Source organism: Coregonus lavaretus, assembly GCF_964263955.1.
Source record: "Coregonus lavaretus genome assembly, contig: HAP1_SCAFFOLD_3001, whole genome shotgun sequence".
NCBI classification, from domain to species: Eukaryota; Metazoa; Chordata; class Actinopteri; order Salmoniformes; family Salmonidae; genus Coregonus; species Coregonus lavaretus.
This window is the reverse complement of record NW_028166090.1, coordinates 13,856-41,818: the sequence shown is the minus strand read 5'-3', so window position 1 is coordinate 41,818 and position 27,963 is coordinate 13,856. Positions and strand designations below refer to the sequence as shown.

The window sequence follows — 27,963 nt, the reverse complement described above, 5'->3', positions numbered from 1 at the left end:
TCCTGTTTGCATTTTGTCTTGTTCAGGTCGATCAGTGGAGGAGGTGGTCTGGAAAATGGCTGACGGAGTTGATCACATCGACATCTACGCCGATGTTGAAGAGGATTTCAACCAGGTATGCAAACAGTTACATTTGTTTAAATCCTACACCTTTATAGACGTATTTGTGGTTTGGGCCTAAAAAAAAATATCTCGCGAAAATGCTTATTGAAAGTTAAACCGAGCTATCTGCCGTCGGATGAGACCTGCAAAGCGTCGTCTGTGTTCGCCGCAGCGTTTTTGAATTGCAACTACGCAATAGTTTGTCAAATATGTAAAAAAAAAAAAAATAGTAACGTGGATGTTGTGTACGTCTAAGTTTTCGATCATGTTTGTTAGCTAATGTATACATTTCTAGGTAAAATATCACGTTTCACTTTGCAAGCCAACGTGCTCGTTCCATTGTTAATGACAGGAGGTTGTTGTACTGGAGGCGAAGTGGCGGGGAAGGCCTCGCCGTGGCCTGGTTTGCCGTCATGCGCTAGCGTATATTGGTATTCAACTACCTAGTTACACATTACCGTGTAACTGTTTCGGTAATAATATATAACAATATGGCCTGTTTGCTAATGAGGTTTTTTTTGGGGGGAATCGATGGTTAGTTTGTAGTTTCCCTTTTCCGTCGCGGCGTCACTCCCCCTGCTTGCTGGCTAGGCTAACGTTAGCTGTTATGTTGGCGTGTTGCTAGTTTTTCTAAAAACATAACGTATTCAAAATACCATATTGCACAAACATGAATGATTTTGTAAAAATAAATAAACTGCCTTTCTAAATCTGATACTTTAGTTAGTTATTTTTATGCATTTTTGTTGATGCCAGACAGTGCTTAATTTCTAAATCGGGAGGTCCCGGAACACATAGTGAGCGCGGGGGGGGGGGGCAGTGAGGTACCGGGGGGGTCTGAAGTACCTGGGGGGCTCTGAGGTACGGGGGGGGGGCTCTGAGGTATCGCGGGTGGGGGGCTCTGAGGTACTGGGGGTGGGATCTGGGGGGATCTGAGGTACCGGAACACATCGAGAGAGAAAAAATGTCAAACAACGTAGCAGCCAAGTAGCCTTCTATCTATGGTGGTGAAACTGACAGCACTCTCCAAGGTGCTAATTAATTCAAAGCATTTTAGACGTCATTGCAGTATGCCCACATACTTGAGTATAGCTGCGGGTTTCCCAATTTCTTATAGCCTCATTTTCTAGACATCAATGGTACAGCAACATTTTTAGACGACACTGCAGAACACCCGCCATATGCACACATACTCAGCTGTGGGGCTTACAAGACTCGAATTTCATATCATTTTCAAGACATCAATGTAGCAGTAGAACAAATATCACAATATCGGAACATCACTTCAAATAAAATAAATCAATGTAGGATACAGCAGAACACACATATGATAATATATAGGCCTCCTGCCTATGTGATAATATGAAGCACATATTCAGATTACAAACTTGTGCTGTGAAGGTAAAGGATTTTTTTTCCCCCTGCCTTAGTTTTCAAAACCTCATGCTGACTCTCCCCATGTCAAGTCCATTTAACTCCTGAGAGTCCTTCTTGCTCAAAGCCATGAGCGGGCATGTGGCTGTGATGTTTAGCCTCCTAAGGCTGTTCTGAAGACTAGCTGTAGTGTCTATTTTTGTTTAGTGTTAACCTGGGTGTCTACAAGGCTTCCTGCCACAAAATGCGCCTTTTGTGAGGGCTGACTATGTTACCCTTTGTAAAAAAAAAAAAAAAAAATTGGGCCTTTCCCACGATTAGAATTCAGTAGGGAGACGACTAGGCTACGTGACGTGATTATGTAGGGACCTCTTCACTAGCTGACCACCACTACCAAGACCTGTGTCAAGATCAGTTACTTACCCCACTGGCCCTCCCCATAACCTCTATGTACAAATAAGAGAGCAGGTCTGGAATCAGTGTGGCAGGATAGGATGATTGCGTAGAAGGATCACCATGCTTTTACATTATGGTCTTTCTTGGGGGCGGGAGAAATGACGAGGAGGCAACTTGATTTAATGCTGATCGCTGTTATTATAATGTCTACAGTGCGAACAGTGAAATAATTAATAAATCATGCCGAGAGAGGTACCGGATCTGGGCAAATAGGTGCCAGAACAAATAAAGTCAAATCTGAGAAGGGCCACGGTAGGATCCGGCTCAAATTCAGTACTGATGCCAGATGAAAATGCTACTGTATTCGTTTTGAGATGAGTTTGATTCTCATTGATCAATGTTAGCTCTGGTTAAGTTACGTGGGGGATATTTGACCCAGTTCACACATACAAATAGAATTGCAGATATCTCTATGGTTTCGCATATCAGCTTTCTGCAAAGATTGCCAACTGCACTCCTTTGATTCAGTGTGTGTAGACTAAAGTGCTGGGGCCCGTGTAGCTCAGTTGGTAGAGCATGGCGTTTGCAACGTCAGGGTTGTGGGTTCGATTCCCACGGGGGGCCAGTATGAAAAATGTTGCTCTGGATAAGAGCGTCTGCTAAATGACTAAAATGTAATATGTATTCTGTTGGTCATAGTTATGTAGTCTTTTCAATGTGTATCTGTGCACTTTTTTTAAAGGCACATAAAAAAAAAAAATCAGACATAATCATGATCTCCAGCACCACCCCCAACATCAATATATGTGAAAATGGTGCGTTTCTATGTTTTGTAGTTTAAAAAAAGATGGAGGAAGATGCGCGTTTCCATTTTTTTTCTTACATTTGAGTCATTTAGCAGACACTCTTATCCAGAGCGACTTACAAGAGCAATTAGGGTTAAGTGCCTTGCTCAAGGGCACATCAACAGATTTTTCACCTAATCGGCTCGGGGATTAGAACCAGCGACCTTTCGGTTACTGGCGCTACGCTCTTAACCACTAAGCTACCTGCCGCCTATTAATGACATCATCTGTGTGCATCGTGATTTTTAACCAATTGTGAAGGAGCCATTTCCTACTAATTGGTTGACGTCGTTGGAAACTCTTACCTTCCTTTCTTTATTAATACGGAACATAGAAATGCAACGTTTTCACATGTTGTTGGGGCGGTGCTGGAGGTGAATATGCAGTTCACAAAAACCCAATCCCTTTAAAGTGCTTGGCATATTACTCTTTTTTAAGCAGATTGAGTGAGTTTTAAAAGCAGTAAGAGCACAGGCCATTTGTACTGAACAAATCAGCATATTGCAAACACTCATTTGGACGTTTTACTTATCCAAGTTCTGTGTTGTTGACTCGAAGCAAAGTAACTAATAGTGTTTGTTAGGAACTCATTAACACTGTGGACTGTGCCAGATATGATATAACTGTTGGACTGAAAATAGAACCAGCTCTAGCTCAATAAACTGTTACTGTTGAAATGTTGGCTAGATAATGTGGATCACATTGTTTGCCTTCTATTCTTTGTATTTCCTGCCCTGAATATCACACGTTGTGTAACTGCAAAGCAGCTAAGACCTCATTCTGCTCGCAGACAATCACACGTGTCCTCTGTAGCTCAATGTGGTCCTCTGTAGCTCAATGTGGTCCTCTGTAGCTCAATTGGTAGAGCACGGCGCTTGTAACGCCAGGGTAGTGGGTTCGATCCCCGGGACCACCCATACGTAAAATGTATGCACACATGACTGTAAGTCGCTTTGGATAAAAGCGTCTGCTAAATGGCATATTATTATTATTATTATTATGTTGTTGTTGGGCACATTCCAGGTCGTCTTTATTGATATCACTGTGGGACCCAACATTAACACGAAAGAGCAATCTTTTAAAGTGTATTAAAGACAACCTGGAGCACAACTATTGATTGACAGACTGTGATGTAAGGTTTACCTTCATGTCCTCTCTCTTGTCCGTTCCCCCCCCCACAGGAATCAGACTACCCTGTCCATGATCAGATAGACCTGTATGACGATGTTATCTCTCCTTCGGCCAATAACGGAGACGCACCTGAGGACCGGGACTATCTGGACAACCTACCCCCACCTGCTGGCTCCGAGGGGAACAAGAGCACCCCTCCCAACGTGGTTTACACGTACACTGGCAAGAGGATCGCCCTGTACATAGGCAATCTCACATGGGTATGTTGTGGGTCTGGATAAGAGCGTCTGGTGAATAACAAAGATGAAATAAATGGGCCAGTTACTCAGACCCAGATTAAGTTTACTTCCGGAGTTAAAAAGCATGCTCAGTGGGTCTTTGAGAATCGTCATTAAAAGTGCTTTTTAGTCCAGGGATAAGCTTAATCAGGGTCAGGGAAACAAGCCCTTAGTGTGCCTCAATTATGTAATGTCTCTTGACAAAGGTCTTGATGTAAAAAGTGCTCACCCCCTTCCAGTGGACAACAGACGAAGATTTGACAGACGCCATTGGATCAATAGGCATTAAGGACCTGCTGGAGATCAAGTTCTTTGAGAACAGAGCCAACGGCCAGAGTAAAGGGTGAGCTTCCTCCTTGTCTTTCATGATCCTTCAAATGACACGCTAACACTCTGAACAGACAGTGTTTTTGTGGATGACTTTCCTAATACCTCTGAACTACACACAGGTAGTCGTTCTCTGAGCTTCATTATTCAATTATTTTAAAGACAAACACAGAAAGAAATACCCAAATAAAAGCCAAAAGGAAAGAAAGAGATGGTGACTTTGGTGGCTTGGTGTGTGTCCCCCGTTAGGTTTGCCTTGGTGTGCGTGGGCTCAGACGCGTCCTCTAGGAAGCTACTGGACCTTGCTAAACGGGAGCTACACGGACAGAACCCCATCGTTACCTCCTGCAACAAACAGTCCCTCAGCCAGTTCGAGATGCAGTCTCGGAAAAGTAGGTGAACCTGCGTGCCTCCCACGGGGGGACGGGCAATTAGTTCTAGAATAATTATTAGAAATTAGTTGTGTCTTTTCGGCACGGTTTACTGACAAAGTAGGTCTGATAACCTGGGAAGACCCAAATACACTGAAGCAGGACCCAAGTATTTGGGGCTTGGGTCTGCCTCTGATGTCAATGCAGAAATTCCAGAAAATTTATTGTACACATTTGATTTGAATAAATACGTTGATTTAGTTAATTAATTAGAGTTTTAGCACTCAGAAGGACCTAATTGGGTGAGCACAATGAGTTGGGGATTTGAATGTTCTCTCTGCCCTCTTCTCTCCCTTTATGCCCAGGTACATCGGGTGGGCAGATGTCTGGCGATGGGAAGGCGGGACCCCCCACCTTGGGCCCCCGCGGTGGCTTCCCCATGGGCCGGGGCCGGGGCCGCTTCCCTGGCCCACCTGGCCCCGGAGGAGAGCGATTCCCTGGGCCCATCGGACCCGGAGGTCCACCGCCACACTTCCCAGGTAAGTACTCTTCACTCCAGCGGCAGGGTCGGTCCGTTCACACTGCTCGCGGCCAAAACCGGGGTGTCCGCGGGTCCTTTAAAAAGTCAGTCTTAAATTCATTTGTAAGTCTTAAAGTCAGTTTTCAAATGTCTTAAAAAATGTGACGGAGATGACTACAGTGTTTCCATTGAATTGTGCCGCTGCTTAATTGTTGCCACGTGGCAAAGAAAAACAATTGGACATCAAATAATACTGGAGGCCACTTTCAAGATGTTGGAGAGGGGCCGTCCAGCCACATGTTGGAGAGGGGCCGTCCAGCCACATGTTGGAGAGGGGCCGTCCAGCCACATGTTGGAGAGGGGCCGTCCAGCCACATGTTGGAGAGGGGCCGTCCAGCCACATGTTGGAGAGGGGCCGTCCAGCCACATGTTGGAGAGGGGCCGTCCAGCCACATGTTGGAGAGGGGCCGTCCAGCCACATGTTGGAGAGGGGCCGTCCAGCCACATGTTGGGAGAGGGGCCGTCCAGCCACATGTTGGAGAGGGGCCGTCCAGCCACGTGTTGGAGAGGGGCCGTCCAGCCACGTGTTGGAGAGGGGCCGTCCAGCCACGTGTTGGAGAGGGGCCGTCCAGCCACGTGTTGGAGAGGGGCCGTCCAGCCACGTGTTGGAGAGGGGCCGTCCAGCCACGTGTTGGAGAGGGGCCGTCCAGCCACGTGTTGGAGAGGGGCCGTCCAGCCACGTGTTGGAGAGGGGCCGTCCAGCCACGTGTTGGAGAGGGGCCGTCCAGCCACGTGTTGGAGAGGGGCCGTCCAGCCACGTGTTGGAGAGGGGCCGTCCAGCCACATGTTGGAGAGGGGCCGTCCAGCCACATGTTGGAGAGGGGCCGTCCAGCCACATGTTGGAGAGGGGCCGTCCAGCCACATGTTGGAGAGGGGCCGTCCAGCCACATGTTGGAGAGGGGCCGTCCAGCCACATGTTGGGAGAGGGGCCGTCCAGCCACGTGTTGGAGAGGGGCCGTCCAGCCACGTGTTGGAGAGGGGCCGTCCAGCCACGTGTTGGAGAGGGGCCGTCCAGCCACGTGTTGGAGAGGGGCCGTCCAGCCACGTGTTGGAGAGGGGCCGTCCAGCCACGTGTTGGAGAGGGGCCGTCCAGCCACGTGTTGGAGAGGGGCCGTCCAGCCACGTGTTGGAGAGGGGCCGTCCAGCCACGTGTTGGAGAGGGGCCGTCCAGCCACGTGTTGGAGAGGGGCCGTCCAGCCACGTGTTGGAGAGGGGCCGTCCAGCCACGTGTTGGAGAGGGGCCGTCCAGCCACGTGTTGGAGAGGGGCCGTCCAGCCACGTGTTGGAGAGGGGCCGTCCAGCCACATGTTGGAGAGGGGCCGTCCAGCCACATGTTGGAGAGGGGCCGTCCAGCCACATGATGGAGAGAGAGGGGCCGTCCAGCCACATGATGGAGAGGGAGGGGCCGTCCAGCCACATGTTGGAGAGGGAGGGGCCGTCCAGCCACATGTTGGAGAGGGAGGGGCCGTCCAGCCACATGTTGGAGAGGGAGGGGCCGTCACTCCCCCTCCACCCTTTGCACATGGCGTAAAGGGAGAGATGCATTCTGATAAGCGCAAGCATAGGCTACTGACAGTTGAGCAACATTTTGAAATGTAATTGCGGGAAAGACAGTTTTTAAAACAACGACTTACTGTTGTTAACCAATAAGAGTCTTAACCCCCCCCCCCCCCCACCCCCCCGGCTTGAGTTCCCACTTCCTCAGGTGGAGAATAGACTAGGTCAATAGACACAGAAAACATGCAGGCAAATTCATCTCTGAAGAGACAAAAAATATCTGATTATTTTGACATGTTGCACATGAAAAAAGAGCCATCATGTGTTCCCTGAATTGCTAGATGAAATGGCTAACTTTCATGTCTGTCTTGGCACTGGGAAAACAGCCAGTCCTAAAAATACTACTTTTTGCCAACATGGGCTCATTTCTGGAGGGGAATATAAGCAGGCGTGTGGCACGCGCAGACCTCAAAATCAGTATTACATTTCATTCCAAGTGGCATTTTAAAGGTTAAGTCTTAAATTCAACTAAATGGAACATGCAGATAGCATGAAAAACACTATGCCAGAAAGGATGCCCATTTTAATTGGTTCCATTGAAACTGTGCCCAGACTACAACCAATGAAATAGCTTCCTTTCTGGCAGTGTCTTTGCTGTAAGCCGTGTGAATGGACCTTCCACTGACTGCCAGGCCAGTACTGGTGGTATGCACTGCATAGAATGAACTGAAGATGGGTCTCCTGTCTGTATATTATCCTATCTTCCAAGTGGGCATATGTGGAAAGGATTGGCCACGCTCTAACTTCGTCTTGGTTGGAAAGCACCAACCTACCATCTCTATACACATGTGTCCATTTCAAAACAGTCTGACTCCTGTTCTCTGTCCCCTTGCTTTCAGAATGGTGTCAGAATCTAGTTGTGTGAAGTACTTGGATTGTGTTGGGAGGGGGGGGGGGGTAATATTCAACATTTGTTTTAGTCAGCTTGCCCACATCTTTACCCCCCTTTGAATAAATAAATAGTTAATTTATTTTAGCTTTGGCGACTTCTTCCTGTGGCCTCTGTGGCGCCAGCCTTGTTGTGATTGTGTTTTTCTCCCACTAGGGTCGGGGATGAGGCCACCTGAACTCATTAACCATAGACACCAAGAAGGCCACCTGATGGATATGAATTTCAATTGCTTCCCGCCGGGACGTGATGGGAATTGGCGACCCAGAGGTGAAATGCCTCGACTCCTGTTCACAACAGTGCTAGGGTTGACAAAATTCCCCAAATCTTCCCGAAGTTCCTGGTTTTCCAGAAATCTGGGGGAAAAAATCCTGGTTTTCCAGAAATCCCAGTTGGAAATCCAGTCCAACCTGGATTTGTTTTGGAATTTTGGTAATGTTTTGGAATTTTGCAACCCTTCACAGTGCTAATGTATTAAATAAGACTGATTACCCCGCCTCCTCTCCCCCCTGCGTACATGTTCTCTTTATTAAGGCCTCTGTCTATGGAGTCCTGGGCTGACTCTCTGACTGACCAACCAAGCCCCTTCTCTCCCCCCCCCCCCCCAGTTTAAGTCCTGGGTTATGGATCATTCGGTCTCAACTGTCCATCTTTAAATGCTGTGTTCGTTTTTCTGTTTCTATTGGCTGTTCTGGCCAGCACTCCTGAAGCTAGACAACAGAATGAGTATAGGAGGGGTGTCTTAGATGTCTGAACACTTAACAGCCATCCAGACCTGTCTGTCCTGTCTGACCTGTCTGTCCTGTCTGTCCTGTCTGACCTGTCTGCTTCATACCAAGCTGGTCTTTACTACTCCCGTGACTACTGTGTCCCCCTCTGCTCTGTCTGACTCTCTCCGCCTGCTCTGTCCTGTCTGTCCTGTCTGACCTGTCTGTCCTGTCTGACTCTCTCCGCCTGCTCTGTCCTGATACTCGGCCAACTGCTTCTTGGCTTTCATCGCTAATATCTTGCAAAATCTAAAATGTTGGTCTCGCTAAATCTTTAATTTTGATTGACAGGACACCTAGTCTCAAACAGCCAGAGAAATGTAAATGTATTCCTATACGTTGGACAATGTCAGTATTCACGGCTTCTGTTTTGAGTCCTTGCCTTCTAAGCATGCTTTAACTTTGATCCCACTAATTCAAGGTGGCCGTCAAGGCAATGACCGAAACATACAGGATCACACATTTAGCATTTTCCACATCTTCTCACCGAACGTCATGCACCATAAAATGTCACAATTCCTATCCATAAGGCATTCATTAAACAAACCCAAACTAAGACATTTGCTACAGTCCTTGAGTTCCCTGTTTGCGGTCTCTGGATTCCTAGAACTGCTCGGTGCCCCCTCCTGACACTGGGAACTGCTCGGTGCCCCTCCTGACACTGGGAACTGCTCGGTGCCCCCTCCTGACACTGGGACACCACAATGCTTTAATGTACTTAACAGCTTTCAAACAGTTGGTAGTGAATCTAAACTCAAGAAGGATCTGCTTTGTGTTTCTGTGTTCCAGGTGGTATGCAGGGCCCACCTCGACCCCCTCCTGGCCCCCTGGGTCCCCCCGGCCCTCTGGGCCCCCCTCCCCCAGGACAGGGCCTCCCCCCTCCCATGCAAGGCCCCCCCAACCGCGGCGACCGCCCCCCACCCCCAGTCATGTTCCCCGGCCAGTTCGGCCAGCCCCCCATGGGTCCTCTCCCCCCTGGCCCTCCCCCACACGGCTTCGGCCCTCCTCCGGGGCCCCCACCCCCCCAACAGGGCCCCCCACCCCCTGGTCTTTTTCCTCCTCGACCACCTGGTCCCCTTGGACCTCCACTGTCCCTCGCTCCCCCACCACACATGCCTGGGCCCCGACCCGGAGGCCCCCCACCTGCTCCCCATGTCAACCCAGCGTTCTTCCCTCCTCCTGGGGGTCCCAACAACATGGGGGGCCCTCCTGGAGGGGACGGCAGGGGCCCCAACGGGCCCAACGACCCCTATGGACGGCCGCCACCGTATGACCGGGGAGACTTCGGACCCGCCGGCAGGTAATATAACAGAACGTACTGACAGGTCTACAGAAAGTCAGTCTCCTCCTCCTCGTCTTTTGTTCTGTTCAAACTCCTTTACTGGACTCTAGGTGATGGTTAGTGTTTGATATGACCAAAACGGATCTATTGAATGTCAATTACTGCCATTGTTTTGTCTGAATTTATTTCAGTATGTAGAACAGCTGTAGTAGAAGCAACACAACTGAATCATCCAACACCTTGTATTATAGCACTGTCAGATTCCCTTAGCAACAGTCCTCCATCTTGTGTGTGTGTGTGGGAGGGGCGGGGCGTCTTTTAAAGGGGGGTCTTTTACCTTAGTATTTTGACTAAGAAGCGTGGTTTCTTTAGTGACCCTCCTTCCTGAATCTCCCTCCATCCTTCCCTCCCCCCCCCTCCTCTGGCTGCCTACAGTAACCAGCGTCCCCAGCTAATCTGTGAGTTTGACCTCAGGGCCCCCCTACCCCGCGGCTGTCCAGACCCCTGGATTAACGAGGGGTTGGTGGATCTGAAAAATGGCAGCCAACACTTGCACAATGCGAGTGACCCAGGGTTAGTAGAGATAATGGCCGACCGCTGAAAGCCCATTAGAGACTAGCTTCTCCTGTAATGACCTGGTGCCTGGCTTTGTTGTATTTTGAGAGTGGATGCTTGTTGTGGTTGATTGATGGATTGGCCCAGCTACCATTTTGATAAGCGTTTGTAAACTGTGTGTGTGTTAGTGCATTTCCTTAGATTAGCTAGTTATCACTGGAGTTAATTCCCACAGGCTTGGATGACGTGGTTTGCATCTGCTGTGTAGTTTTAGCTATCCATTAACAGTGTGTGTTCCTTGAATCATCCGATTTGACTCACCCCTCTCTGTTCTCTCAATCTCTCTGGGTCTTTCTCAATTCATCTTTTCTCGATTTCTTGCAACGTCGAAAAATTCATTGGTGGAGAACACCCATGGTTCCTCCCCTCTGACCTTCTCCTCCAATGGCTTTTGAGAAGGCGAGGAGTTAGGAAAGACTTATTGAAAAATAGCTTTTCCTTCCTCTTAAACGTCCTCTGTCCTTTATCTGGTGGTTCTGAGTTTGGGGTTGTTGTTGAGTTTGAAGACCTTAAGACATTGACGCCGTCTCCTTCCTGCTTGTCTCTGTCCCAGGGAGATGGAGTCAGCACGGACACCGCTGAGCGAGGCGGAGTTTGAGGAGATCATGAACCGGAACCGAGCCATTTCCAGCAGCGCCATCTCCAGGGCGGTGTCAGACGCTAGCGCAGGTATGGATCACGCCCTGAACACTCACACATCCCTCACAAATACTACCAACACTCTACAGAGGAGGAGAGGGGCTGAACACTCACACATCCCTCACAAATACAACAACACACTACAGAGGGAGAGAGGGGCTGAACACTCACACATCCCTCACAAATACTACCAACACTCTACAGAGGGAGAGAGGGGCTGAACACTCACACATCCCTCACAAATACAACAACACACTCTACAGAGGAGGAGAGGGGCTGAACACTCACACATCCCTCACAAATACAACAACACACTCTACAGAGGGAGAGAGGGGCTGAACACTCACACATCCCTCACAAATACAACAACACACTACAGAGGGAGAGAGGGGCTGAACACTCACACATCCCTCACAAATACAACAACACACTCTACAGAGGAGGAGAGGGGCTGAACACTCACACATCCCTCACAAATACTACCAACACTCTACAGAGGAGGAGAGGGGCTGAACACTCACACATCCCTCACAAATACTACCAACACTCTACAGAGGAGGAGAGGGGCTGAACACTCACACATCCCTCACAAATACTACCAACACTCTACAGAGGGAGAGAGGGGCTGAACACTCACACATCCCTCACAAATACAACAACACACTCTACAGAGGAGGAGAGGGGCTGAACACTCACACATCCCTCACAAATACAACAACACACTCTACAGAGGGAGAGAGGGGCTGAACACTCACACATCCCTCACAAATACAACAACACACTACAGAGGGAGAGAGGGGCTGAACACTCACACATCCCTCACAAATACAACAACACACTCTACAGAGGAGGAGAGGGGCTGAACACTCACACATCCCTCACAAATACTACCAACACTCTACAGAGGAGGAGAGGGGCTGAACACTCACACATCCCTCACAAATACTACCAACACTCTACAGAGGGAGAGAGGGGCTGAACACTCACACATCCCTCACAAATACAACAACACACTCTACAGAGGAGGAGAGGGGCTGAACACTCACACATCCCTCACAAATACAACAACACACTCTACAGAGGGAGAGAGGGGCTGAACACTCACACATCCCTCACAAATACAACAACACACTCTACAGAGGGAGAGAGGGGCTGAACACTCACACATCCCTCACATATACAACAACACACTCTACAGAGGGAGAGAGGGGCTGAACACTCACACATCCCTCACAAATACTACCAACACTCTACAGAGGAGGAGAGAGGGGCTGAACACTCACACATCCCTCACAAATACAACAACACACTCTACAGAGGAGGAGAGGGGCTGAACACTCACACATCCCTCACAAATACTACCAACACTCTACAGAGGGAGAGAAGGGCTGAATATATACACACACACAAATGCCCATTTTATGCATGTGTTGCTTGTAAATTGTATTGCTTACTTTCACAAGTGCCCCTTTTCTAAATGTCTGTGCTATACCCTGTGATGTTAATGGCTTCCTTTCTCCGTTAGCTGACTACGGCAGTGCGATAGAGACTCTGGTGACAGGATGTTAATGGCTTCCTCTGTCCGTCAGCTGACTACGGCAGTGCGATAGAGACTCTGGTGACAGGATGTTAATGGCTTCCTCTCTCCGTTAGCTGACTACGGCAGTGCGATAGAGACTCTGGTGACAGGATGTTAATGGCTTCCTCTCTCCGTTAGCTGACTACGGCAGTGCGATAGAGACTCTGGTGACAGGATGTTAATGGCTTCCTCTCTCCGTTAGCTGACTACGGCAGTGCGATAGAGACTCTGGTGACAGGATGTTAATGGCTTCCTCTCTCCGTTAGCTGACTACGGCAGTGCGATAGAGACTCTGGTGACAGGATGTTAATGGCTTCCTCTGTCCGTCAGCTGACTACGGCAGTGCGATAGAGACTCTGGTGACAGGATGTTAATGGCTTCCTCTCTCCGTCAGCTGACTACGGCAGTGCGATAGAGACTCTGGTGACAGGATGTTAATGGCTTCCTCTCTCCGTCAGCTGACTACGGCAGTGCGATAGAGACTCTGGTGACAGGATGTTAATGGCTTCCTCTCTCCGTTAGCTGACTACGGCAGTGCGATAGAGACTCTGGTGACAGGATGTTAATGGCTTCCTCTCTCCGTTAGCTGACTACGGCAGTGCGATAGAGACTCTGGTGACAGGATGTTAATGGCTTCCTCTCTCCGTTAGCTGACTACGGCAGTGCGATAGAGACTCTGGTGACAGGATGTTAATGGCTTCCTCTCTCCGTTAGCTGACTACGGCAGTGCGATAGAGACTCTGGTGACAGGATGTTAATGGCTTCCTCTCTCCGTTAGCTGACTACGGCAGTGCGATAGAGACTCTGGTGACAGGATGTTAATGGCTTCCTCTCTCCGTTAGCTGACTACGGCAGTGCGATAGAGACTCTGGTGACAGGATGTTAATGGCTTCCTCTCTCCGTCAGCTGACTACGGCAGTGCGATAGAGACTCTGGTGACAGGATGTTAATGGCTTCCTCTCTCCGTCAGCTGACTACGGCAGTGCGATAGAGACTCTGGTGACAGGATGTTAATGGCTTCCTCTCTCCGTCAGCTGACTACGGCAGTGCGATAGAGACTCTGGTGACAGGATGTTAATGGCTTCCTCTCTCCGTTAGCTGACTACGGCAGTGCGATAGAGACTCTGGTGACAGGATGTTAATGGCTTCCTCTCTCCGTTAGCTGACTACGGCAGTGCGATAGAGACTCTGGTGACAGGATGTTAATGGCTTCCTCTCTCCGTTAGCTGACTACGGCAGTGCGATAGAGACTCTGGTGACAGGATGTTAATGGCTTCCTCTCTCCGTCAGCTGACTACGGCAGTGCGATAGAGACTCTGGTGACAGGATGTTAATGGCTTCCTCTCTCCGTCAGCTGACTACGGCAGTGCGATAGAGACTCTGGTGACGGGATGTTAATGGCTTCCTCTCTCCGTTAGCTGACTACGGCAGTGCGATAGAGACTCTGGTGACAGGATGTTAATGGCTTCCTCTCTCCGTCAGCTGACTACGGCAGTGCGATAGAGACTCTGGTGACAGGATGTTAATGGCTTCCTCTCTCCGTTAGCTGACTACGGCAGTGCGATAGAGACTCTGGTGACAGGATGTTAATGGCTTCCTCTCTCCGTTAGCTGACTACGGCAGTGCGATAGAGACTCTGGTGACAGGATGTTAATGGCTTCCTCTCTCCGTTAGCTGACTACGGCAGTGCGATAGAGACTCTGGTGACAGGATGTTAATGGCTTCCTCTCTCCGTTAGCTGACTACGGCAGTGCGATAGAGACTCTGGTGACAGGATGTTAATGGCTTCCTCTCTCCGTTAGCTGACTACGGCAGTGCGATAGAGACTCTGGTGACAGGATGTTAATGGCTTCCTCTCTCCGTTAGCTGACTACGGCAGTGCGATAGAGACTCTGGTGACAGGATGTTAATGGCTTCCTCTCTCCGTTAGCTGACTACGGCAGTGCGATAGAGACTCTGGTGACAGGATGTTAATGGCTTCCTCTCTCCGTTAGCTGACTACGGCAGTGCGATAGAGACTCTGGTGACAGGATGTTAATGGCTTCCTCTCTCCGTCAGCTGACTACGGCAGTGCGATAGAGACTCTGGTGACGGGATGTTAATGGCTTCCTCTCTCCGTTAGCTGACTACGGCAGTGCGATAGAGACTCTGGTGACAGGATGTTAATGGCTTCCTCTCTCCGTTAGCTGACTACGGCAGTGCGATAGAGACTCTGGTGACAGGATGTTAATGGCTTCCTCTCTCCGTCAGCTGACTACGGCAGTGCGATAGAGACTCTGGTGACAGGATGTTAATGGCTTCCTCTCTCCGTTAGCTGACTACGGCAGTGCGATAGAGACTCTGGTGACAGGATGTTAATGGCTTCCTCTCTCCGTTAGCTGACTACGGCAGTGCGATAGAGACTCTGGTGACAGGATGTTAATGGCTTCCTCTCTCCGTCAGCTGACTACGGCAGTGCGATAGAGACTCTGGTGACAGGATGTTAATGGCTTCCTCTCTCCGTTAGCTGACTACGGCAGTGCGATAGAGACTCTGGTGACAGGATGTTAATGGCTTCCTCTCTCCGTTAGCTGACTACGGCAGTGCGATAGAGACTCTGGTGACAGGATGTTAATGGCTTCCTCTCTCCGTTAGCTGACTACGGCAGTGCGATAGAGACTCTGGTGACGGCCATCTCTCTAATCAAGCAGTCTAAGGTGTCAGCGGATGACCGCTGCAAAGTTCTCATCAGCTCTCTACAGGACTGTCTCCACGGCATCGAGAACAAGTCCTACGGCTCTGCCTCCAGGTAAATACCACCTCTTTCTCCTTCTCCTGTGGATCCTGTCAAGGTTGGGGTCAATTCCATTTCAATTCAGGAAGCACACAGAAATTCCAATTCTTCTGGAATTGGAATATGGTTTAATTTCTGAATTGACCGATTTTTGACCCCAACCCTGGTTCTTTATAATCGACAACTGAGAGAAGTGATATAAATGAATTGAAGGTGTCTGATAATATCAGGTTGATTTTGAGTACCTGCTAGTCATTGCGCTTGTATTCCTATACTGATCTGTTGTTATTTCCATGGAATGGTGGTGATATGTTTTACCAACTTTAGTTGAATGCACTTATTGTAAGACGTGCTGGATAATATTGTCTCCTAAATGACTCAAATGTAATTGATTGACTGTATCTCTAACTAGTTGTATTGGTGCTGTCATTATTGAAGATATTATTGATGATTTTGGCCGATGGACAGACCTGCTTTGGTGGTTGGTTAAGAGTTTGATGTATGAATGTAAGTTCTGCCCCCAAAAGACGCGAGAGGTCGAGGGAGCGAGACCACAGCCGATCCCGGGAGAAGAGCCGGCGCCACAAGTCCCGTAGCCGCGACCGCCACGAGGACTACTACCGGGAACGCAGCCGGGAGCGAGAACGGCACCGCGGGGACCGAGAACGCGAGCGCGAACGAGACCGCGAGCGGGAGTACCGGCACCGCTAGAGAAGGTGTGTATGCCCGTTCAAACTGGTTACCGATAACCGTGTTACCGCTCTTGTCCCTCAGCTTAGTGCAGGGCAGGGGCCAGGTCGCTATGGCCCAGAACAAGAGGCCCAGAGCGGGACATGACAGGCACTACAGAGCCTACGGTAGGTGGAGGAGGAAGGTAAGTCATTGTTGTACTCTTGACCAGAGCTGACTGTCATTGCTGATGTGTGTATCTATTATTTGTCTGAGACTTGTTGTACGTTTTTGACTGTATTTTACTTTCATCCTCTTAACATTTTGACTGTGTCAGTAGGCTTCTATTGCATGCATGTGTGTTGTAGGGAGGTTTTTATATGCAAGTGCTGCTAAGCTTGAAAATGTTTTTAAACCTCGGAAGTTTAAAAAAAGTACTTTATATGACAAATGATCAACACCTGTGAAAGGTTGTTTGTAAAATACGGTAATTGTTTATTGAAGGGTTTCTTTGACACTGATGGCACAATGTGCCAAGAAATTATTTGGCAGTGTTCAAATGTTGTCAAGGTTGTGATGGTACAACTAAAGGGGGTTGTGTGAATTGTTTTGTAGGCCACCAAATGATTACCAAACTGCTTAGTCCCCTTCTGATTTTATTGAATCATGACATAATTCTGAAACATGTTATTGAATTGCTGATATTGAGTATTGGATTCTGTGCATTGTAAGGCCTTTTCTGACCATTGATGCATTGCGATACTTTCTTCTTTAAAAAAAAGCTCACAGCAAAAATGTGGTTCTTCCTCTTGTTAACCTGAGGTAATGGTTACATGCAAATTGAAATGTGTAAAATATTTAACTATTTTAAAACCACTTTGTCAGTTCTCTGACCGCTCTAGTATAACTAATAGTATGGGTATGGGGTTAAAAAATGGAAAGGATTTTGGTATACCATCTGTAAAAACCTGCCATGTCTTTGCCATGTCTTTCATTTTATCGCTCTGAAATTGATGGTCTTGAACAAAAGGATTTTGGTAATGTTTTTGTATGATAAATGGCATTGATATCAAGCTGGTAAAATGTTTTGTCTATATTAAATTTTAGGCAAAGAGTTAGCCCGTCATACTCCCTTAACGGTCAAACTGAATGTGGTAATCAGGTAACTAGCCCACTATGCCTCCTGTAGGTTAAACTGAATGTGGTAATCGGGTAACTAGCCCACTATGCCTCCTGTAGGTCAAACTGAATGTGGTAATCAGGTAACTAGCCCACTATGCCTCCTGTAGGTCAAACTGAATGTGGTAATCAGGTAACTAGCCCACTATGCCTCCTGTAGGTCAAACTGAATGTGGTAATCGGGTAACTAGCCCACTATGCCTCCTGTAGGTCAAACTGAATGTGGTAATCAGGTAACTAGCCCACTATGCCTCCTGTAGGTCAAACTGAATGTGGTAATCAGGTAACTAGCCCACTATGCCTCCTGTAGGTCAAACTGAATGTGGTAATCAGGTAACTAGCCCACTATGCCTCCTGTAGGTCAAACTGAATGTGGTAATCGGGTAACTAGCCCACTATGCCTCCTGTAGGTCAAACTGAATGTGGTAATCAGGTAACTAGCCCACTATGCCTCCTGTAGGTCAAACTGAATGTGGTAATCAGGTAACTAGCCCACTATGCCTCCTGTAGGTCAAACTGAATGTGGTAATCGGGTAACTAGCCCACTATGCCTCCTGTAGGTTAAACTGAATGTGGTAATCGGGTAACTAGCCCACTATGCCTCCTGTAGGTCAAACTGAATGTGGTAATCGGGTAACTAGCCCACTATGCCTCCTGTAGGTCAAACTGAATGTGGTAATCGGGTAACTAGCCCACTATGCCTCCTGTAGGTCAAACTGAATGTGGTAATCAGGTAACTAGCACACTATGCCTCCTGTAGGTCAAACTGAATGTGGTAATCGGGTAACTAGCCCACTATGCCTCCTGTAGGTTAAACTGAATGTGGTAATCAGGTAACTAGCCCACTATGCCTCCTGTAGGTCAAACTGAATGTGGTAATCAGGTAACTAGCCCACTATGCCTCCTGGAGGTCAAACTGAATGTGGTAATCGGGTAACTAGCACACTATGCCTCCTGGAGGTCAAACTGAATGTGGTAATCAGGTAACTAGCCCACTATGCCTCCTGTAGGTTAAACTGAATGTGGTAATCGGGTAACTAGCCCACTATGCCTCCTGTAGGTTAAACTGAATGTGGTAATCGGGTAACTAGCCCACTATGCCTCCTGTAGGTTAAACTGAATGTGGTAATCAGGTAACTAGCCCACTATGCCTCCTGTAGGTCAAACTGAATGTGGTAATCGGGTAACTAGCCCACTATGCCTCCTGTAGCAGAGGTTGGTCATGGTCTTTACTCTAATGCCCCATTGTTTTGTAGAACAGACCATTTTGAGTCTTTTGATGCTGTTAACATCATATTAACATGGTTTTTACCTTTCACATATATCAATTCTGTATGTGCCGTTTTTTTTTTGCATTTGTTCCCTAATATTGAAGGCTTGAGTTTCATAAAGATTTGGCTCAGGTTTTGATCCATCTTGATGGTAACATTGGCTTATACATATTATATATATATATATATACCTCATGGCAATGTAGGGCCCTATAAAATCCACGTTGCGGTGAACGCGTACGCAATCACAGAATCCAGACATTAAAACGGAATTAATCAATATTAAAATGTTTATTGAAGTTAGTAGGAAATCTACTAAATGTGTTGAACTTGGCACAGAATCAACTAAATGTGTTGAAGTTAGTAGAGAATCGACTAAATGTATTGGAAGTTAGTAGGAAATCAACTAACTGTATTCAATTCATTAATTTCTACAAGATTATCATAAGAGATTAACTAAATGCATGAGTGATTCATATTTTACTTTCTGAAGAGGAAACGTCACAGCAATGCCCCAGTCTGTGTTGGGCGTATTTGTCAACCACTTTGTGTAGCCGTTAGCGATTGATGCTAGTGAAATGACATCACAAGCACATTAGAGGCTGATGCTGCCTATTGAAATCACTGATGCTGCCTATTGAAATCACTGGCCACTTTAAGAAATGGAACACTAGTCACCTTTTTAATAATGTTTACATATCTTGCATTACTCATCTCATATGTGTATATACTGTATTCTATAAAATTCTACTGTATCTTAGTCCATGCCGCTCTGTCATTGCTCGTCCCTATATGTATATATTCTTAATTCCATTCCTTACTTAGATTTGTGTGTATTGGGTATACAGTGGCTTGGGGAAAGTATTCACCCCCCTTGGCATTTTTCCTATTTTGTTACCTTACAACCTGGAATTAAAATTGAATTTTGGGGGGGTTTGTATCATTTGATTTACACAGCATGCCTACCACTTTGAAGATGCAAATTTTTTTTGTTGTTGAAACAAACAAACAGAACTTGAGCGTGCATACTCAATTTTAGTCTCATCTGACCAGAGTACCTTCTACCTTCGCCTTTTGGCGAACACCAAACATGTTTGCTTATTCTTTTCTTTAAGCAATGGCTTTTTTCTGGACACTCTTCCGTAAAGCCCAGCTCTGTGGAGTGTACGGCTTAAAGTGGTCCTATGGACAGATACTCCAATCTCCGCTGTGGAGCTTTGCAGCTCCTTCAGGGGTATCTTTGGTCTCTTTGTTGACTCTCTGATTAATGTTGCCTGGTCCGTGAGTTTTGGTGGGCGGCCCTCTCTTGGCCGGTTTGTTGTGGTGCCATATTCTTTCCATTTTTTTAATGGTGCTCCGTGGGATGTTCAAAGTTTCTGATATTTTTTTTATAACCCAACCATGATCTGTACTTCTCCACAACTTTGTCCCTGACCTGTTTGGAGAGTTCCTTGGTCTTCATGGTGCCGCTTGCTTGGTGGTGCCCCTTGCTTAGTGGTGTTGCAGACTCTGGGGCCTTTCAGAACAGGTGTTTGTGTATATATATATACTGAGATCATGTGACACTTAGATTGCACACAGGTGGACTTTATTGAACTAATTATGTGACTTCTGAAGGTAATTGGTTGCACCAGATCTTATTTAGGGGCTTCATAGCAAAGGGGGTGAATACATATGCACGCACAACTTTTCCGTTATTTATTTTGTATAATTTTTTTGAAAAAAGTTTTTTTTTTTCACTTCACCAATTTGGACTATTTTGTGTATGTCCATTACATGAAATCCAAATTAAAAATCAATTAAAATTCCAGGTTGTAATGCAACAAAATAGGAAAGACGCCAAGGGGGATGAATACTTTTGCAAGGCACTGCATGTTGTGCAATTGTTAGATATTACTGCACTGTCGGAGCTAGAAGCACAAGCATTTCGCTACACCCGCAATAACATCTGCTAAACACGTGTATGTGACAAATAAAATGTTATTTAACTTGTGTAGCCGTTAGCGATGATGCTAATGTAATGACAACCGTCTTCCGGTAGATGGAAAGGCTTTCCCAAAAACCTTCTCAATTAAATGTTAACTACAAAGTATCTTATGCCCACCTGGCAGAATGATATCATGATTATTTGCATCAATCCAGTGGCCATTTTGTTTATCAAACTCTGAAATCACATGAGTGCTACAGAAACATCGCTAACCGAACCGCCGTCTCTTGCGGGTGCACAGTTGAATTAAAGGGTAACTACACCCAAAAATGTTTTAATTTCTTAGATTTTTCCCAGAACTCAAAAGTGGTCTCCTGATAAGGTTTAAGCATGGTTGTGGACTTTAGAACATACAATGGTGTTTTTATATATATTTTAAATTGATAATTTTTTTAGAGCAAAAAACTGAAAAACTAAATGGAATTAGGAAAGAGAAGAAGAAATATGGGCAAAAAATAAAACAGATTTTATAGGGCCCTTGCAATGTCGCTATGTTTGCCGGTACATTTTAGGTCAATTTGATGACTTTTCAGCCCTTACTACTGCGCATCACACTGTGTGCTGATGCTTTAAACGAATAAGAATACAATGAAAATATATTTGCCAGTGGTACAGTGCTTGAAAATATAAATCAATACAGGTACGGTACTTGTCTGAAAATATCACAATCTATTTCAATGAGGACTAAAATAATCATCATAATTGTCCACAATTCAATGGCAGCCATTTTGTAAATGCGGATATTTTAGGTTTCAAATGGTACACCTATTTGAAGTGAATCTCAAGATTTCACTGTCAGTTGTCTTGTTTTTAGGCTATAGTTTGAAATGGACAGCCAGACAATTCTGACACAATTCCTTGGTGAAATGGTACCTTGGCAATTATCTTGTAGGAATTGAAGGTCAATGGGTGTTTTATTGAAATGGCGTAGTCAAGAAAATAATGTTGTGGTATTTGTCCTTTTTTTTTTAAATGGGTTGATGGTCACTCAAATTTAAGTTGCCATTGTAAATCCCAAAAGTGATTGCATGTATACCCCAAAATCTGATTGTATTACCGGTTATTAATATATATTTGGCCTATTTTTTTTTTTTTTTTTGTATTTGATTGGTTAGTTTGCTGATTAGTAACTAATGCTTGCATTAAATGGGATAACTCCTTTGAATGTACATGTTTGATGAAGTAATTTCTCTGCATTTTTCCCCCCCCCATTTTATTAAATTACTAGCATTTGGTTAAATTATTAAAATAAACGTTATCATTTTAATAATACAACTGACAAATCAATCTAAAATATTAGTTTTAGTCAGTCATAACTTTTTAAATCACAAGGAAACAAACCTAAGGGTTGCTTTTATTATCCTCACTTCATGGTAAAATAAATGCTTTGATCTATGCTTACTACCTTTCAATGTTCACAGATCTTTAACATGGTTTCATTTAGCATTGGGATCGTATGTTCACGATACAGGGAAGCAATGACTAGCTATTTTTCCAATTTGTCTATAGGTGTCTGTGATGTTTTGCAGGCATGGAGAAAGCAGTCCTGATTTCCTGATAACATATTTCTTGCACTGTTTTAACTGTCTCTCTCTCTCTCTGGTGTATTCATCCTTCACAACTACGTATCATGTGGTTCCTGCAACACTCATTGGTGTCCACATCATCTCAAGAAGGTTCATTTTGATGAAGGTTCAACCACCTTAACTCTTTCAATATCTCTTGCAAAAAATACTCTGAAGGAAGTTAGTACCAGGTCTTTTAAACAAAACAAAAAAATGCAACAACAAATGGTCATTCTTTAATCTATTAGTGATAATTATAAATTATCTGGTGTTTTGAGAACATGTCTTGATGATGCTGTGGCCCCATTGAGATGCTCAATGGAGCTGAAATGATTGTGGGGAGGGTGACGGGACATCTGTTCAATGAAATGTTGGTATTATTAACTTTTGAATTTGATATTCCCAACTATGCACCGTGTAAATTCACTCATTAAGCAATACTCAGCTTCTTTAATTTGATTAAAATAGAATTGATAAACCAATTAAACTCAGAATTACTTCTAGGCTAATAACTACAGTTATATGGAAATTGTCAAAAACAACCAAAATGTACAGCATATTCCTTTACCTGGTGGATGAGTTTGGAAACTGGCTGGGGGTGATCTATGAACTGAAATATTATGAATGGTTATGTGGTTTTGCAATTCCAATGAATTGTCACTGTAATGTTAATCATGTGCATGCAAGTCTACATTATTTTTTAGTTCTGTTTCAGAGTACTGAATTAAGTGTAGCTCTAGTAGAAGTCTGTCTATAGATTTATCCACATCCCTATGTAGCACCACTACTATTCCTCTCTGTAAAGTTGACCATGTTTGTCCTCTGCTTTTCCCAGTGCTCTGGGCCCAGTTTTTCAAAAGTGATCTATCCGTATTTCGCCTAGGATGAAATGCGTAGAAATATAATGAATAGAACGGGAGTCCACATTCCCGTCAATTAGTCGTCCGTTCTATTAATTGTATTTCTATGCATTTTTAATCCTATCCAATAGGCGAAATCCAGATAACTCTTGGAAAAACTGGGCCCTCGTCACCTCTCTCTTAGACTTGGGGACCAATCCCAAACCGACCGCATAGACCCCTTTTTGTCTTATGGACTTGAGATCTCAGAGGATTTGATAGGTGGAATTCTCCCACATGACTTCCACCTATCAGAGGGCCAAGGTAGACTTAACAACCTATTGCTTCCACCTATCAGAGGGCCAAGGTAGACTTAACAACCTATTGCTTCCGTCTGTCAAATCCTCTTGACGATATTGAAGAAGTGCGTAGGGTCTAGGGGTTGGGATTGGGCGTTCTTTCTATAGAGACCATTGTAGACTTTTCACCCTTGTTCTGCCCATTTTAACTTTTAGATTAGGTTATGAGATGTTTTGTGAACACCCTTAAACAGATTTTATCCTATCCACACACACTAATTGTAAATCTTTTTCTGAAATATATTAGTACTAAGTGCATTACACATTTTGAATACATACTAAATTCAGGGCTCAGCAGTATAGCAGGGTTTAGCCATTGTGGGCACTGCATTGTTCTTCCTTACTCACTGTAATGTGGAATCATTCTCTGACAAGTTGACTACCGTTAGAAAGAGAAGTACCTGCATGTCTTTGTTTTGGTTCCTCTGTGTGTGTGTGTACTGTACAGTTAGAGGGGGTATGATACAAACAAGAAACTGTATATTGTTGGGCTGCCCCAAACCAAACTCCACCCTTCGTTTTGACACATTTCAGCCTATGGAAGAGGACAGGGACGAGGACGCCGCGTCACAACCAGCAGGCCCTACTTCAGGATCGCCTTGACAACTAGTCCCCCCCCCCTCTCTCTGTCTGTCTCCATGGTTACCAGGGGACTGACTACCTGGGAATCGCTCACAGCTGTGTAAGGCTAGAAGAGTTCTTTTAAAATCATACTCATGGTTTAAAAAAAAAAAAAAAAAACAACTCGACAGCTCTTTTTATTTTTACTGAAATTTTATTTGATGTGAATGGAAAAAAAAATATTACCTACCTGTGTTCACAGGGTTCTTCAAGCTTTGCGAAAATAACAAATTACTACATTTGCCTGTTCTATTCCAAAACAGAAAAGAAAACAGACAACTTTTTTGACTGCTATAATGTGTACATTTGTCAGGTTAGAATTGTTTTTATAGGGAGGTTTGTTTTGGTTTTTCGTCTTTATTTCCTCATGTCCCTACATACTTTTCTCGTTAGGATAATGTTTGTAAATGTCTCTGCTTTGAATATTAAAATAGATTCTGTGTTGTAATAAACTGTTTACTGGGGTTTTGACACTTAGTAGGAATTGACATTAAATGTGTACGTTTTTGCCTGCATACATTTTTCATATTGAGTTTGACCAAATAGTTATTTTAAATCTACTATGTAGCTTAAGTTGCAAAGTTACGCTGTTATTGACCAACTTAAGCACGGTTGACCAAAAGGTTGTATTTGTCCTGATGCCCAGAATTGGTGAAATCTGGCTTTGAATTTAGCTTAACTACTTTATGCATTGAATAATAGTGTGGCAGATATTTTAATCTCTGACATATTAGTTTGTTCCAAAATGTAGCTACTTGTTTGCAAACATTTGTTTTCAATCACAGTATACTACTGTGTGCCATTTGGATTCAAAAAGTGAAAATCCATGTCTTTTACTAACTGATTGTAGTGGTGTTCAGGACGTTAGTTATATTTTTATTGATTTTTGTTTTATTCATTCATGTTACTAGGAAGTACATTCCAAGGATTCATTACCCTAATATTAATGACACAAGTAGAACAGATTATTGATTTATATGGATGTTTGAGTGATAGGTGATGCAAACGTCACAGATCTGTACAATACTACTACTTTTGTGAACAGAATTAGTCCCTTATCGGCAAACAGGTGCTCCTATTGGCTGGCTGATGTACTGCACTGATTTCTTATTGAGTAGCTTGCCTCACTGTTTTAGGCCAGGTAGGGGTGTGGTAGCTGGTCCCAGATCTGTATATATTTTGGCCGAGTCTAGACTCATTGTCATGTCTACATTGAATGGCAATAACAAATGCTGGCCAGAGTAGTTGGCTAAAACACATACAGACCTGAGCGGTATACTACAAAGCAGGATCAATGTTTTAGCCAGCTAATTTGCCTAAATATTCGGAAATATTTTATTTGAATTTTTTTTTAAATAGAAGCTTGACACTGGTATGGTGTAATGACTCAACAACCAAAAACGTATCAAATTTTAGTGTTCTTAATTAACCAGAAAATCTCAAGTTATTTCTGGTTGTTTATCAAAGTTAGCTGGCTAACTCATTGATCCTGTTATGTAGGATCCCCTTCTGGGACCAGGCCAAGCGGCTGGGACGTAGTAAATGATTGATTACAATAGTAATAAGGTCCGGGACCAGGCCAAGGGGCTGGATGGGGATTACAGTAGTCTAAGGATATTCAAGTGATGTGTCCATTTTGTAAACGCATGAGAGCACAACCCTTCCCTGGCGTCTCGGGGTCTGTGCACTGACTGGTCTGCCAGATTGAAATAACTGCTATTGATGCCTGTTTTTAAGGCGGTAATGCCTGCCACCTTCCCGTGTATCTCCTCAACTGCCCTGATAGACATTAGCAGTGCTCTCCTGCTAGCGTTGTGTTCCGTTGCCACTATCTTCAGATATTTAGGTGGTTATTGTGGCTTGAATCATTCACTGAAACCACTGCTTCAAAGTCAACTTAAAATGTGTGAATGTTACTGGTAAGCCTTTAAATCTAACTATTGGAACAAACATCTATTTTTTAATCAAAATGACTCACTAGCTAGAAAGAGCATTTTGAGGACTACAATGTGTTTGACATGGAATCTTATTAGATGGAACTTTAGTAAAGTACTCCTTCAGGTAAAGTTTGCATAACAAACACTTTGTTTTTATACATGGGACTTTTGCTTCGTGTTACGTTTTGTATTGCATTTATTGTATAAATGCACTGAGATGTTGAATATGTTGTAAAGCATTCATAATGCTCTGTAGCAATTATGCCATGTTTATTGTGCTAATGGGTAGGTTATGAATGCTTTGTTACCTATTCGCTGATCATTAAGAATTGCTTTCCAGTCCAACGTCTTTTCAAACAGAATGAATATTTGAGTAGAGCTGATTTGAAACAGGTTTGAAACGTCAATACTGTACATATATACAGTGTTACCCATACTCAATTAGTGTTGATTGTCATTTTGTACTTATAATGCATCCATCTTAGATATTACCTTGAATTATTTTTTTTACAGTCAGATCCAAGGTTTTGTGATCAAGTCCTTTACCTGATCAATTTATCTCTGTGACGTTTTCAGGAAATTGAACTTTTTTTAAGGTGCACTGTCTTGTTTTGAGTGTCTTCAATAAACTAGATTTCTCCGTCTGAAGTCAGTCTTCGTGAACCATTCGGCCGAATGTTACTTTTCCTGACATTGCTGATTGGTTTCATCAAATGTACACTTAATCAATAGAATGCAAAGTAAAGGCTTGAATAAGACCGTAGAATATGACTGAGGTCTATGTCGTTGTTCTGTTTGTGAAAAGATTGTAATAGTCTAATTTACTCACCAGAAACGTAAAGGCTTTTTTTTTTCTCAGGTATGATTGACACAAATAATTTAAAGAAAGGCCTCCCTTCAAAGAGTTCGAGGCTCTTGGTTATATATATATATAAATAAATGTAATTTACTCATAGTTACACTTACACTAAATGCTGAATTGTACGTTAGGATGTAGTTCTTTTTGCCCTTATTTCATTTACAGCTCCATGACATTCACCAACGGCAGAAGGTAAGTCGTCGGTTCCAGATCCATGAAGAATGACCGGTGCAAATTTCTGATCGATTATTGAATTATTACACCATGCAGACTAAAATGCTATCAATGTGTTTATTGATAGTTCAGATCATATTGCTCTTTCAATTATATGATTCATTAGACAGAATATTTGCATTAAGAATAAAGACAGTAGGTTCTCCTCTGAACTTGTACCACCTTGTGCCTTCCCAAAAATAAAATAATTGTAACTACTTTGTACCTCCATTATTCTGTTTATTACTTGGGATGTGAGGCTATTGGATACGTTTATTGAATTTGCAATGCTGATCGCAAACAAATAAGTATAGCTGATCAAGACCGTGTGTGAAGCAGTTGGTGTAGGCCATAGGCTTGCGGGTGGGGATGGTGATCTGGAATTGATGGTTTCATTTTACAAACGGCTCGGATATGGCCATCTGGTGGCCTTTGGGCTACAGTTTGTGAGAAATGCTTATGAAGGCAATAGTTCTAGTCCGAAGTCTCGACTCATATTAACACATTTATGTTTATAAATATACATTTTATTAATTTCAGTAGCCTAGTTGGACGTCACATGTTTTGTATAAATGGCCTATCTTCGATGATCACTCAAACCCGGACTCGTGTCCAGAAGAGAACCTGCAGAATAATTCGGGACGGGTCGTACACCAGCTACCGGGTAAGCCCTCAGAATCATGTCCTTGGAGAGCGATCGGGAGCAGATCTGCCTGACATATCATAAATCCCTGCAGAACTCCCAGTTTGCAGACTGGCTCCCCCCAACCAGACAGCAGACTACTGGACTGGCAACCCGCAACCGCCACAAACGGAACACTTACATGACAAGCACAGGCTGCTTATCGGAACTCTCCCATTCCATACTTCACTAAACTGATCAATGCACACATCATATAGCACAGGGGCGTTAGAAATGCCTCCTTAAAAGTTCTAAAGATGTATTTTGTAAAGCTGCC

The 27,963-nt window shown here is 44.7% G+C and overlaps 1 protein-coding gene across 4 annotated transcripts; it reads left to right on the top strand.

Moving 5' to 3' along the window:
* Positions 1-31: 31 nt before the first annotated feature.
* On the top strand, positions 32-24,510 carry LOC311115112 (cleavage and polyadenylation specificity factor subunit 6-like). 4 transcript variants are annotated; one of them, XM_084190317.1, is made up of 12 exons: positions 32-115; positions 3,899-4,108; positions 4,366-4,469; positions 4,703-4,845; positions 5,190-5,363; positions 8,007-8,120; positions 9,407-9,917; positions 10,335-10,472; positions 11,068-11,183; positions 15,367-15,520; positions 16,033-16,221; positions 23,909-24,510. In XM_084190317.1, exons 1-11 carry the CDS (start codon positions 56-58, stop codon positions 16,214-16,216), a joined length of 1,908 nt encoding a protein of 635 aa, XP_084046443.1. In that variant the 5' UTR covers positions 32-55; the 3' UTR covers positions 16,217-16,221; positions 23,909-24,510. The 4 variants fall into 4 exon arrangements, with proteins under 4 accessions (XP_084046443.1, XP_084046442.1, XP_084046445.1 ...); XM_084190316.1 differs by having other exon boundaries at positions 16,018-16,221; XM_084190319.1 differs by lacking the exon at positions 10,335-10,472.
* The last annotated feature ends 3,453 nt before the right edge of the window (positions 24,511-27,963 follow it).

What these genes read in the sequence shown, in the direction of transcription:
- LOC311115112 (XM_084190316.1), top strand. Translation starts at nt 56, where the DNA reads ATGGCTGACGGAGTTGATCACATCGACATCTACGCCGATGTTGAAGAG. An exon ending in TCCACCGCCACACTTCCCAG is followed by an intron (nt 5,364 to 8,006) that starts GTAAGTACTCTT and finishes TTCTCCCACTAG; the next exon opens with GGTCGGGGATGAGGCCACCT. An exon ending in TCCTACGGCTCTGCCTCCAG is followed by an intron (nt 15,521 to 16,017) that starts GTAAATACCACC and finishes TATGAATGTAAG; the next exon opens with TTCTGCCCCCAAAAGACGCG.